We start from the raw sequence: 13,460 nt of genomic DNA, 5'->3' as shown, positions 1-13,460 counted from the left end.
ACGTGAGGATCAAAAATCAGACTTACTATGTTTGCCAGGTAAAACATGTAACAGCAGAGGTTCCTTCATTTTCTTTCACAAGATTGACACTACTACGTTCACCTAAAAAAATACAAATTCCAGCAAATCAAAATTTAAGGAGAACGAGCTACAAGTCAGTGATATAGAGATCACTTCGGTCAGCATTGACTTTCTATATAGTAGTTGGACGGCGACATAAATTCAGGTCCAAGACTCGTCAATCTCTGTGTTCAGATTTTTTTTTCGCCGATAGCTTGCCAACAGCTGCAATGTAGGCCTGAGGATCAATCTTTTCTGCATGCTTTTTCTTCCCAAACTCCTTCACCTTTTTCTGCATCACAACCAAGGTCAGATAATGAATGACGCTTGTGTGGTGAAGTCATCCAGTCCAGGAGAAATGTTGATGCAGTCAAATAAAAGCATTACCTTCAAAGACAAGGCAATGGCGGACACATCATCATGCCTGTCGGCATTGGGAGAATGCGAGCCATGTTTCTTCACTTCCTGTCAATATGAGCACATAGCAATATGTGAGAATTCTCACATTTAGAATGCAGAGGTTAACCTAAACTAAGTGATAAGCAGCATATGCCACTACGAAAACCTCCGGTGGAATGAATGCTTCTTCACGCCGTCTTTTATTTTCAGCTGTCTTCTCTGCCTGTTTTTCCTGCTTTTCTTGCCACTTCCTTGCCAATTTCTTCTTATCAGTCAAAAAGTATTCACCACTTTCCAGCTGTAGATCAATCTGAAAAAATTGAAAAACAAAACATAAAATGGATAGTTGGGTACACGTGAATCACCTTAAGCAGGGAATGAAAGTGAAGATCTACAATGAAATTAATCAAATTAGACTGCAGGAAAATCGTCTTAGCATTGGCTTTTCTCTGCAGTGGATGTGCATCATGTGCCCCAGAGTCGATAAACACTGCAGACAGTTGCTTTATAACCATTTGCAGCTTATCATTCATCACCGAGACTATAAGTATGCAACTATCATTTTACTCATCATTTATCTCAAACAGGTATATGGTACTGAGCAAACATAAAAGAGGGGGGTTCAGCGGACTCGATGCACACTAAAATTCATTGAACCAATAGTGTTCTATCAACAAAACCAAAAAGAAATCTCTTTATAGAAGCAAAATCAAGTCTTCACAAAATGTCTATCCATGTAGGTTCTTGCTTTAACAACTCAACTCACCTTACTGGATTGCTGTGGTGGAGGGAATGGAGTATATGGCTTCTTCTCTTTTGATTTAACTTTCTTTTGTTTAACATTCTTCCTAAAAATGACATTGAGGAAAAATACCATAATAAATCAAATCTGAGATTGAGTAACAAGAGAACAAGCTGACATGAATAAATCATTGCTTACTTTTTAAATGTTGGAAGAAATCTATCCCAATTCTCATTTGCAAGTGCTGGATCTTTTGCAAGCTCGCACTTCAGCATGAGGATCTATCACGAATGAAGGTTGGACAGGAAGTACATAATGAGATTCTCAAGTACAAACCAACAAAGAACAACCAAGAAATTCAGCAAATTCACCTTGATAAACTGTTCAGGAGTCAAACCTTGATATGATATAGTGGATGCATTTTGTTGAGAATACAGTCCTCCACAATCCTCCTAACTTGTTTCAGACCTTTAAACGAGCCCATAGCAGCAACAGTGTTCCCCTACACATTTCAAAGATTCAAAGCTTTGAACTAATGACTTTCACTTTGACAAGAACAGGTCAAGTTGCATGATGAAAACAGAGACTGATGGTAAATTGGGGTTAGATGGAAACCTGGACAAGAATATAGCAGCCAGTCAAGATCTCTAGCGCCTGTATTGCAATTTTATAATTAGCAACACAGCATTAGCATTTAAAAAAGCAGAATTGCAATCCATCAGAGCTAATTTTTACCACAAACCTTCAGTGTTGAAGAATTTGGGCCCACTAGATGTTGCCGTCGTTTGACAAACCTTTCCTGCAACAATCATAAAAAAACTGATTTGACAAGGTCTTTGTGTGCAGAAAATATGCAGCTTAATGTGATTAGGTCTTTTAGCTTTGACAGCACCAGAAACTGATAAAATGTTGAGGTTCAAAATCTATTTGTCTTAAAACGTCATAATCCTTTCTCCTTATCTTTACATTCTCTTTTGCTCAAGGGAAGAGGGGAATAGTAACTGCAAGATACTGATATGAGACACGGTGCAAGTGTCTTTGAAAATTCTAGCACTTCCATTTTAATGGCCTATATGTTATTTAAGTTTGAGCCACAATACATAAGAATTATGTAAAAAGATCCGAATGCCATACAAAACATGAGATATGCATATCATCAGCAATAACTTTCAGCAGATCAGACAATACGAACCTTATTCCTAACCAAGTTGCCAATCTTGATGATATCACACTGCATCTCATCATTCAATATCTTAATTGCCTGTAATTTCAGAAACGTTGCACATGAACTTATGCATCAGTTGAGGTCAAATACCAGAAATAAAATTTCGGCACAGGAGAATATTTATTGGCGGTGTGATCCTCCAGGATTATACCGATGTTGTGCATGTGCATAGCCGTTAATGAGAACAAATATTGCACCTAATAATATATCTAAGACCCAAAGCCAATAAAAAGTAGTTCCTTACACCAAACTAGTGTAAAGTAACAGAAAAGGAAGAGATTGCCAACAGACCTGAGGTGCAGGAACACTTCTTGACAGAAGTTTAATGAGGTCCCTGGCTTTAATGATGATGTAGGGATCCCTAGTCTTTCTAGTTGTTGAAACCGTCATGCATCCTTCAACCTGACCGCACAAACAGCCCCAAAGAAGCCAACCGAGGAAAAAATGAGTAAGATACAAACAAGAGGTAACAGGGAACCATATGGCTCAGTCGAAATGAAAAACGTTACAAATAGCAGAGGCTAACAAGTGGTATACTCTATCCACAAGAGCCAAGCAAACTAATTCCCCAAAGAAGCTAAACAAACAATTCATACGAGCTCAAGTAGTAGAAAACAGAAGACTAATTACAAACCCCTCCCCCGGGGATAATAGACTCACCAAGTTGAGCTCGCATGCAACCCCAAACTCCTTGAGAGCACCTTTTACGATGGGCCAGCATTCTTGCAGATATTTTTCTGCAAAATTCACCAACAATTACAAAAATAACCCAACAACAGTGACTGCTCAGTATCGGGGGACCTCTGTAATTAGTAGTAAAGTAATTTTGAGGAGAAGAGAATAGAGAGACCTCTGTACTGAGGGAAGAGAGTGGAGAAAGAGCTGACTTCAAGCATGCCGGTCTCGTTCCAGGAAGGATCAAACTTGTCTATCTTCCAGTGATCGATGGATTCATCGTCCCAGGGTTTTGGCTTATCGTGCTTGCCCTTGTGCTTTCTAGGCTTCGCCTCCGCCTTTCGCTCCTCCTTCTCTTCCTCCATCGCCATTCGCTCCTCCTTCTCTTCCGCCATCGCCGCCCGCCACCCAGCTGCCTTTTGGAAAGCCCCCCTATCTACCAATCCAACCCTGGATTCCCCCCGCGGGGTTTTATTTTTATTAGACTTCGAAACTCATCAAAAGACTCGGGTACGGAGTACTTTACTTATTACTTTAACATGAGCTAAATTACGATTTTAACCCCACCACCCCTTGAAATTACACCCAACGAGGTGTTGGAGCAAAACGACGCAGTTTTCTATTATTATTATTATTTTTCCTTCTCTCTCTACTAGTTTGCTGAATACGCCGCGCCTGTGACTGTAAGAAGAAGGAGATTCAGAATTGAGTCCGAAAAGAAAAGAGGCGAATTGCTGAACTTTTTTTTCTTTAAAAAAAATTTTTTTTGATGGAGCGCAAGGATAATAATCAAGCAAAGGCTCCCCAAGGTTAGTCTATAAAAATGGTCTCCAACGCTTAATCTTTTCTTTTCTGGTTTTTTGTTATAAAAATTCTTGTTTCATATAGTTATCCGCTTCATCTTCGAGGTGCAGGAGAAGCTGCTAGAATATTAACAGAATTTCTGGAGGTTGCTATCACCTGCATAATTTTCCTCAAAGGAGTTTATCCACATGGTACTCCAAAAAAAACCGAACAAAGTTTTTTTTTTTTTTTGACGTTTTTCAATGCCGAATGAATTGCTTCACTGAGTAATGGTAAATTTGTGTTGGGGTTTGAAAATGGAATGATTCTTCGAAAAGGGGCTTTCGAGAGGCGGAGATACATGAATGTGGTGGTTCACAGAGCCAGACATCCTCAGCTTAGAGATTACATCCATTCCTCTGTCAATGGACTTCTTCCCTTCATACAAAAGGTTTTTTTTTTTTTTTTTCCTCTAGTTCACTCACCCCTGCAAAAGAAGAATAAAAATGGTTTATGTATCGTCTTTTTTTGTTAATTTATTTGATGGGGGCAGCTTAGGCTGTGTTTGGATTGCATTTTTCATGGGAAAATTACTGTAGCGATTTGATGTACGTGGGGAAAAAGGTAATAGGAAAATGTGATCACAAAAAACGACGTAATTTTTCGACGGAAAATCGCAATCCAAACAAGGCCTTAAATTTCTACGTTTTTTAAACTGAGGGAGACTGTGCTAAATTTGAGAAATTTCTAATTTTGTGATGAATTTTAAAAAAATTCTACAAAAGGGGTGATTTTGGTAATGAATTCCGTCCGGGGGTCTTCGCATCTCGCATTCGCGAAATGCGAGCTCTACTTATTGAGCTCGCATTCCGCAAATGCGAGCTCTAATTTAATGTTTCTTTTGAACTCCTAGTTTGCTGGTTCAGACTTGCGGCTTTGAAACTTTATCTACTTCAGTTGCTGTTTGGTTGTCTTTGTTTGGCCGCAAGTTCTGATCTGCTGAGATTTGTGTTTATAATCAATAACCCTGGTTTCATTTGAAGTGTTCAGTGTTAAGGGGTATTTGGGGTGATAGGTTCACTAGTTTTGTTTGAAGCTTTGCATGATTTTTCTGCATCGAAATTTGCAGAAGCATTGTTGTTGAAGAAAAAACTGTTCTTTGATGCTCGCATGATCCTTTCATCTAATTTGTTTTGTGCTTAAACATAAGGATTTTTGCGGCTAAAAGATGGAAAATGTTTAGAATTTTTATTACTATAGTCTAAGTGTTAGACTGTTATCAGACACCATAAAGGCTGTGCCGCGAGCCTGCTGCCGAACCATCTTGCATGAAGTATTTTCAATATTTGCATGATTTCCTCCTTGTCTTGGCTCTCAGTGAGCTCGCATTCCGGGAATGCGAGCTCCAATTCGAGCTCGCATTTGCGGAATGCGAAGACCCCTATTTGCAGAATACACTCCAAGAATCGCCCTCGTTGTAGAATTCTTTTTTTTTTCCATCATAAACTAAGAATTCACCCTGCTAAATTTGCCATGCAGGGATTGGTGGAGAGGGTGGTGGTAATTTTCTTTGATAATGAGGATTTCCCCATTGAGAGATTTGTTTTCAAGGTTAATTTAAACCTTTCCTACGGTTCCAAGGTGGAACAATCTGACCTGGAGTTTTCTCTTAGATCATTCTTGATCAAGCTTCCTGTTTCTGAGTCTCTTACTAAGCTTCTTCCCCGAGGTGAGTCTGGATTCTTTCTTTCTTTTTTTCTTTTTTCAAAATTTGATGCGTTGTGTGATATACTAATGAAGCTTGGAATATTACCAACTTTCGAACTCAATCATGAAAAGATGGGGGAGAAATAATGTGCTTTACGCTTGAGCAACGTCTAGATGATTCAAATAGCGATGTTAACTGCGAAATTTACTAAAATTTGTACGTGAGATTTTGATGCATATATTGATCTTTGACTGGTTTGTACCTTTAGTTTCCATGTGATGTGTGCCAGAGAATTGGAAATCTGGTTCTTCCAATGCTATTACTGTTTTGCTTTCTGATAGGTTGCAGGTGGGAGATAACAGCCTATTTTCGTGCTCTCCCTGAGGCTAGTACAAGCAAAGATTCTGAACTCATTTGGATTCCTACCGACACAAAGCAGTGGCAGCAACCTCCGTTGATAACCCCAATCAAATCCATGAACAGTGAACCTCTTGGTGTGCAACTGTATTTGGAACATCCGAGTCTCTCTGAACCAAAGCCCTAATGGGCTATACACTACTGTCTTTACAGAGTTGGTAGCCACCCTTTCTATGCATGCTTAATACGAGCATTAAGTTTTAAGTACTTAGTGTTTAAGAATTAAGACTCCAGTTTTTTTAATCGAATCACAATTGAAGGCAAATAAGTTTATTTGGTTACAAGTTTTGTATCATCAAAAAATTTATTCAGATTAGGTCTAGTTCACATAATTTGTATGCCGCCATTGCTAATGGAGTTGAGGGTTGTAACTTAGGCATACAAAGAGAAAAGATGAGAACAGAGTTGAAGGTATTTAGTGAGCCTCCATGAATTAAATCCACAGTATATGGCAAGAATCCCCATGGTGAAGAAGCTTTTATGAAGCAAATTTAGTTCCGCCGTCATGTCCATTGTCAAAGTCATGATCTTGTGAAGATGGACTCTCAGATGAAGAAGAATTTAAAGTTGTTTACCATCATGCTTGCAGGTGTGCATCTGTGGATGAAAAGCAAAAATGTCTGCAAGCTTGTAACAGCGACAACCCCTAAGAGAGTCCCTTGTTGCTCTGTGCTTTTACAAGATTCAGACTGAAGAATGGGTTTTTTTGATGAAATCTTTGCCTTAACTGATGAGAAGACGTTCGACTTTGTATCAGACAAATGTACAAATGAGTGACAGCTGCAACGTTCACCATAGGTGTCATTTTTGCATGGAAGAACTTCTATTGTATGGTCTTGGTCTCCTTTGTGAATGGATTGAACTGAAAAGACTCTCTGGAGTTGGCAAATACTACTAGCATTTACTTGAGATTGCCAAGTCCAAAATATTAGAAGATCAATGTACAGCTCTTGTTACCGGGTGAATGGAATGGTTTGGTTTGTTGTGGTACATGACTTGTGCCTTGCAATTAGTTGCAAATTCTGAAAAAGTGGGCTCTAATTTTCTGAGAACAGGGACCAGATTGCCAAACGTAATCGTTTCTCAAAAATCTGTGGTGGGTTTTGTAGAATTTTTTCTTGTGTCTTTGAGTGCATTGACCCATTTACCAAATGGAATTCTTTCTCAAAAATTTGTGCTTAGTTTGTAGAATTTCTTCTTATACTACTGGCTCGCTCATATTTGGTTAATGTACGAGAGCTTGGCTCCAAATGGACATCGTATTTTATTTTATTTTTTTTGTCCTTGAAGAAGAAAATCATTCATCTTAAGCTAGTTGAGGGAACAGTAATTGTTTGCGTGTAATAAACCTCAACGGATGAGGTTTTCACCTTAGGCTGCTTCTCTATTATATTACTACAAATTACTCTTTGAGCATCTCACCAAGGATCGGCTTAGCTAACTAACAGAAAGCCCCCACTCCCTCTCTCCAGTAAAACCTCAAAAAAGTCTCTTGATCAGCTTACTACTTCCCTTTTTTTTTTTCTTTTTGCTTGCGGATAGCGTGACCATGGTCCATGAGAAAATACTTCAGGTAGAAGCCTACCATGTTTCTGAATCCTACTGCAATTACTTTAGATTAATTGGAGATTCGGCGATGAATATGACCTTGCTCTGTGAAACGACTGCCTAGAAGTACCCTGTAACCGTTATTAGCTTGCCTTGCAGTCCAACTGTTCGAACTTTGGCGCCAAAGAATCTGTTTCCCGCCTACTAAAATGGGGAAGAATTCATTGTTCAGGCGGATGCATAAATCTCTCGAGTCCTTCCTTTTTGATATGAGGGGGACTCTTGGAGTATATTCTCCCACTTCATTTGGGAAAACAGGCTTCATGAGGGTGTCGATCATGCATATATCCAGTGGAGGAAGTAGGCCAAAGAAGAAAATATACTACAGAGCACCTGAACTAGATAAAGTTATGGACCTTCAAAAGAAACCTGCAATGATACTGAGGCTCAAATCTATTATCCAGTCTCAAAAGGACGAGTCCCTGCTTCTCAGAGACCTTGAAAAAGAAGTTGGTTTTGTGCAGAAATGGAATTTTGTGGCCGTCATTGAGAAGAACCCTTCAATTTTTCATGTTACTGGAGGCGACAGGACACCGCCTAGGGTGATGCTCACTCACAAAGCTGGAAAGATTGCAGCTTTGGAAGCAGCGGCAAGAGATCAAATGGAACCCATTTTGGTTAAGAATTTAAGGAAGTTGTTAATGTTATCCATTAATTGTAGAGTGCCAATGGAAACAGTTGAATTGGTTCAGGATGAACTGGGTTTGGCTAGTAATTTTAAGGAGTCTTTGATTCCAAAATACCCGCAATTTTTTTCATTGAAAGCTGTCGATGGAAGGGATTATCTTCACTTGGAGCACTGGGATTCTTCGTTAGCTGTAACCATTAGGGAGGAGAGGTTGGCTTGTAAGGGCAGTTTGTACCCTGGTAGCCATTCAGAGAAGGGTAGAATATCCAAAGACGGCAATTTTCAAGGTCCCTTTGCATTTCAGTTGAGGTTTCCTGCTGGTTTTAGGCCCAATATGAGTTATCTCAAGGAACTTGAGAGGTGGCAGAGAATGGAATTTCCTTCTCCATACTTAAATGCAAGTAGATTTAACATCGCTGATCCTAAAGCTCGAAAGAGAGTGGTGGGAGTGCTTCATGAGCTCCTGAGTTTGACCATGGAGAAGCGGTTGACATCTGGTCAATTGGAAGCCTTCCATTCAGAGTATCAATTACCAGCTAGACTATTGCTTTGCTTGATTAAGCATCATGGCATCTTTTACCTCACTAATAAGGGTGCAAAGAGCACTGTAATCCTCAAGGAGGGTTACGAGGGGTCAACTCTGGTTGGCAAATGTCCTCTTTTGGTATTTAGGGATAAATTCATATCTCTTACTGGTAGGAAGGAAATTGATACAGCTCTCGAATTATCTTCTTCTGCTATTAGCTGAAAATCTTCTTTCATGATATGAATTATGCTTCTTGGCGGTGGTCCTCTTGCTGTGATGTTAGATGCAAGCTATGTCATTTTACTTCATCAATCTGTTTGAAGCTCAAAGAACTTCTTTACTCCTACTCACCCTCCAAATGGGAAAGAATCTTTAGTTGCAAGCAACTTCCACTCATTGGTTAGTGGAAAAAGCTTACATTCATGTAGCAAATTGTTTGATGGCTTGCTTCTTTTAATGCAACGCATATCAGTTAATTGCTTTCTTAAAAAACTCACTAGAGTAGAAGAAATCTCTAAGCATGTGGCAATGCAGCATATGGTGTTTTATATCGTAACATTTGCATTAGCTTTTATTTTGAGTTCCTCTGCAAATTGACAGTGCTCTATGGTTTTTTTATCCTACAATTCTTCTCTAGATTCCACGTGGTAATCTGGTTGTTAGGTGCCTTTCTTATAAATACTAGTGTCATTTCTTAATTGTTGCTTCTGGATTACTGTAGCTGGTAAAAAATTCAATGGTGCTTTATGATTTCATTTACCTCAACTTTTATCTGCCACAAGTTTTTTAATTAGTGAGAGATAGGCACTTGTTTTACTCCAGAATACCTCAAGTATTCATGGGGTTCAAGGAATGCTTCCTCGCAGTGTACTAGCATTGGATGGTTAACAACTATCTATGTAAAACATGACGGTTTCTGTGAAAGCATGATCACATTATGGTATTCATGATTGTATGGTGTCGTACAGAGTAGCCTATTCTAGAATCATTTTACTTTTCCATGATATGATTTCAACATTCAAATTGTTTAATGCTTGCCTCTGTATAATACTATTCATATAAACTCAGATTCTGGGGCCTTGGTAATCTGGATGCAAATATATTTATTTTCCTTGTTTGTAGCTTTCTTAGGTTACAGTCACTGAAGAAGTGCATTGATTGGCGATTAAGTAGTTCAATGATGTTCTTCAACAGCATCTGCAGAGCCTTTTCCATCATTAGATGCAAGATTGGAGATTGGCTTTTCTCTTGTGCACAGACGGTTGTGTGGCGCGGATATCACAAAATTGTGCAACAAATAAAAGAGCTGCAGAACTGGATATAATTGCTGAATCTGGCTTGGCTGTCAGCAAATCTCTTTGCTTTTCCCTTTCCATACGCACATTTTGTCAGGATGCTGGACTTTCCTTATGTTTAAGGGGATTTACCGGTGTCCGTTCCATCAATTGAACAGACTTAGTGACGCCATATGCACCTTTTTGGTTGCTCCTGGACGTGTGAACGCTGCAAGTGAGAAAACTAGAGATTTCATTGCGTCGATGTTTTGATTGATGCACGTTTATTTGTTTCACCGAATCGTATCCTTTACAATCCTGATATCGTGCTAGTTTCTGAGCTTTTTTTTTTTTTTAGCGAACAGTGATGGAGCCAGTATTTTTTTTTAGGAGGATCCAAAATTTTCTTAATATGTTATGTTCAAAATAATTTCCATTCATTTAAATATATGACATCTAAAAAAATTAAATATTAACTTTAATTAAAAGCTTTAATTAGATATATATATATATATATATAAGCTCTCATAATAAAAATTAAAATTGTAAAAATTTAAAGTGGACCAACTCTGTTTTACATATGTATTTACGTATTATAAATTAAAATTTTTGAAACTTAGGGAGGGTCATGGCCCTCATCAGCCCCCCCTTACTCCGTCATTGTGAGCAAATAATGTAAAATGTCATCAAACTATTGTCTTTTATCGCTTTTCATCACTTAACTTTTTTCTTACCCAAAAAATGTCACTTACTTTCTTAGCCAAAAATGTCACCCAACTATTACAAACGCAATTTCTTGGTCATTCTATTAAATTTAGGAGTTAAATGCTATTAGAAAATCACATGGGTCACACAAAGGGTTTTATGAACAAAGTATTTTTAAAAAATCGTACACATAAACGGTCGAATTGGTCATCTTTCCTTTTTAGGCATAGTATTAGCTTCTTCTAACTGCTAATTTTCTATATGTAGAACAACCGAAATCTTAAAAGCACAATCAATATCCAGTGTCGATTTCTCAAGGTGGCTTTGGTAATGTTGATAGAGAACACAAGAGGAATGGACTTCCCCTCAAGTCGATTTAGATTATATTTTCATCTGAGCGAAGACATCGTATCATCAGGTTTTGTGCAAATGGCCCAAATTTGGGAGTGAGGGCGTTTGTTTCAAAAATTAGATATAGGTTAGGGACTTCTATATAATTTAGTTGAAGTCCTTAATCTTTTAATATAACTAATTTTGACCTCGAGAACATTGTTCTTTTTTTCAAAATTAGTTACGTATCATTTGCCCTTTCTTTTACTTTTATAGAAATTAGACTTCATTGGTTGCAAGGGAATTACGAAAAAAAAAAAAGAAGGGTTCTCTGTTCTCTTCATAAAGAACTTTTCAGACGTCAACTTATTCTCGCGTCTTTGGTGACCAGAATAGTTCTGGAGCTCTGCTCTACTTCATCGTCGTGTATATTTGCTTTTGTGCTGAAGTTTCGTCACTGGAGCATATATTGTCATGGTAGGCGTGTTTGATAAAATGAAGCAACATTTAATATCGTGAGGGCCATTTTCTTCGTAGAGTTAAACTTAAATGCTTTTTAAATTTCCCCCATTGAACCTGATCTGTGTCCAAGACACTCACAGAACCTGAAAGAATAACAAAATGATAAATTAGAGGATTCAAAGGCAAGTAATGAAGTTGAATGACCTATTATCATTCGCTCTTACTGTCTCCTACTACTCATCCCTAACACTCAGTAGGTTGATGATATTATTACAAAGTAGCCACAAATAAAAGTTTCGGAATTCGGTTGATGATATTAGGACGAAATGCTGAGTAAGGAGAAGGATGCATTGAATAGAGTCATTTTATGCTGTTCTTGGACATCTGCGGGAAAGTGCGAATTCATATTGGAAGCAGTGGGTGGATGTTTCGATGAGGACTAAATCTTTTCAAATTTCAATGGGGTTAAGTTACTTGCACTTTCCTTCCTTCGAGTTTTCTTTAGAGGATGTACATGCATCACAAGGTATGATTGACCTTGCCTGTTTGCGACTCTGTTTGCTTTGCAGGGAATGACATAAATGGGATGGTGACTGCAACAGAACAGGATCAGGATTTGTTTGGTAAGACATCAGTTTCATATTAAGTGCAGATCGATGGCATATTATAGAACATGTACTTCTAATTTTTCAACTTGTGAACCATGATGGATTGAATTTGTCAGGTCATACTGAGAAAATTAGATCTATGGATAAAATTACTCAACCGGTCCACTGAGTGAACATGTTCTATAATGCATCTATACGTATATATGCTGATGAATTAGTTGGCCAGCTTCATACTTACCTAGTAAATGTTGAACATAATAATTATGTGTTCTCGTCGTATCCAACCAAACCAAGTGTTTTATGGACCATGAAATAATTATATTAGGACCACCAAAATGTTGGTGATCTTTCATCAAACATCAGAAAAAAAAAAAAAGAAAGAAAGATTTTTCCTGCAAAATTCTAGGATATATGGTCAATTTTGTCTCTAAACATTTTTTTCTAGTGCCTATTTAGTCCCTTACTTTTATTTTTGGTCAATTTGATGCTGAACTTATTTTGCATTTCTAACTAAAGACCTCCGTGGCGACACTGCAGCTTAAAATCGATTTAGCTTTTAATTAACTATCTAAACACGATTATTATGGAAATGTCATTCACGGGACCGTTACAAAATAAGGAATTTTTTTTTTTTTTTACATGATTTACTTGATCTATTATAGCTCCATGAGTGACGTTTCCAAAATTGCTCTATTTAGTTGATTAATTAGGGAGCCAAATCGGATTTAAGTGGTAGTGCCGACACGAAGATTCTTGATTGGAACCACAAAATAAGTTTAGTATCAAATTGATTAGCTAGGAATAAAAGTCAAGAACTAAATCAACACTAATGAAACAGTTTAGGCACGCGTTTCTCTAAGATTCTATGACTCAGCAAATAAGTGGTGGGCCAAGAGCTCCGTTCATTTATGCGTTGAGTAGCAGTTAGTTGCAACTTTCAAGAGATCCCTCCATTTACGCATTGAGTAGTTAGTTTGACGACACAAAACTTTAATGGTATTCCAATGTTGGCGATCATGACATACAGTACTACTACTACGTATCGTATGGCCTACAAATTTGGCGGGTAGTATTGGTTATAGCTGATTCCTTCTGGGTGCCACTTTCATATTCTCAAGTAATTTGCTGTCTTTTTTTTTTTTTTTTTTTTGTCAAAAGGTCTAATTTGCTGTCGAGTGGGCAACTTTCAGAGAAAAGGATGCAAGACTTAAAACGCTGGACATCTTTCTACTGGTCATCATGGGTAAGATTATTCTCATCGATAAAATGTCGTATCATGTGTGCCCACTAAATCTTTCTCTATCATGCAG

At 38.0% G+C, this 13,460-nt stretch overlaps 3 protein-coding genes across 6 annotated transcripts; 2 read left to right on the top strand and 1 right to left on the bottom strand.

Moving 5' to 3' along the window:
* Window positions 1–3: 3 nt before the first annotated feature.
* LOC113770384 (KRR1 small subunit processome component homolog) lies at window positions 4–3,496 on the bottom strand. The gene is made up of 12 exons (XM_027314820.1): window positions 3,277–3,496; window positions 3,087–3,163; window positions 2,718–2,828; window positions 2,394–2,462; window positions 1,944–2,000; window positions 1,817–1,855; window positions 1,599–1,703; window positions 1,400–1,482; window positions 1,226–1,307; window positions 626–769; window positions 448–525; window positions 4–352 (listed from the first exon to the last, which is right to left on the bottom strand). Exons 1-12 carry the CDS (start codon window positions 3,494–3,496, stop codon window positions 239–241), a joined length of 1,179 nt encoding a protein of 392 aa, XP_027170621.1. The 3' UTR covers window positions 4–238.
* A 299-nt stretch (window positions 3,497–3,795) lies between these two features.
* On the top strand, window positions 3,796–7,200 carry LOC113769914 (DNA polymerase zeta processivity subunit). Of its 4 annotated transcripts, none has more exons than XM_027314233.1 (6): window positions 3,796–3,910; window positions 4,016–4,096; window positions 4,223–4,335; window positions 5,424–5,613; window positions 5,934–6,086; window positions 6,599–7,200. In XM_027314233.1, exons 1-6 carry the CDS (start codon window positions 3,871–3,873, stop codon window positions 6,700–6,702), a joined length of 681 nt encoding a protein of 226 aa, XP_027170034.1. In that variant the 5' UTR covers window positions 3,796–3,870; the 3' UTR covers window positions 6,703–7,200. The 4 variants fall into 4 exon arrangements, with proteins under 4 accessions (XP_027170034.1, XP_027170037.1, XP_027170035.1 ...); XM_027314236.1 differs by having other exon boundaries at window positions 5,934–6,167; window positions 6,599–6,686; XM_027314234.1 differs by having other exon boundaries at window positions 4,010–4,096; window positions 5,934–6,167; window positions 6,599–6,686.
* A 247-nt stretch (window positions 7,201–7,447) lies between these two features.
* Window positions 7,448–10,297, top strand: LOC113772156 (protein WHAT'S THIS FACTOR 1 homolog, chloroplastic). Its single transcript, XM_027316723.1, has 2 exons — window positions 7,448–9,170; window positions 9,894–10,297. The coding sequence occupies exon 1, from the start codon at window positions 7,767–7,769 to the stop codon at window positions 8,991–8,993; it is 1,227 nt and encodes a 408-aa protein (XP_027172524.1). The 5' UTR covers window positions 7,448–7,766; the 3' UTR covers window positions 8,994–9,170; window positions 9,894–10,297.
* Window positions 10,298–13,460: the final 3,163 nt, after the last annotated feature.

The sequence above is a fragment of the Coffea eugenioides genome, chromosome 5, assembly GCF_003713205.1.
Source record: "Coffea eugenioides isolate CCC68of chromosome 5, Ceug_1.0, whole genome shotgun sequence".
Lineage (NCBI taxonomy): Eukaryota > Viridiplantae > Streptophyta > Magnoliopsida > Gentianales > Rubiaceae > Coffea > Coffea eugenioides.
This window is presented reverse-complemented; position numbering and strand designations above follow the sequence as displayed.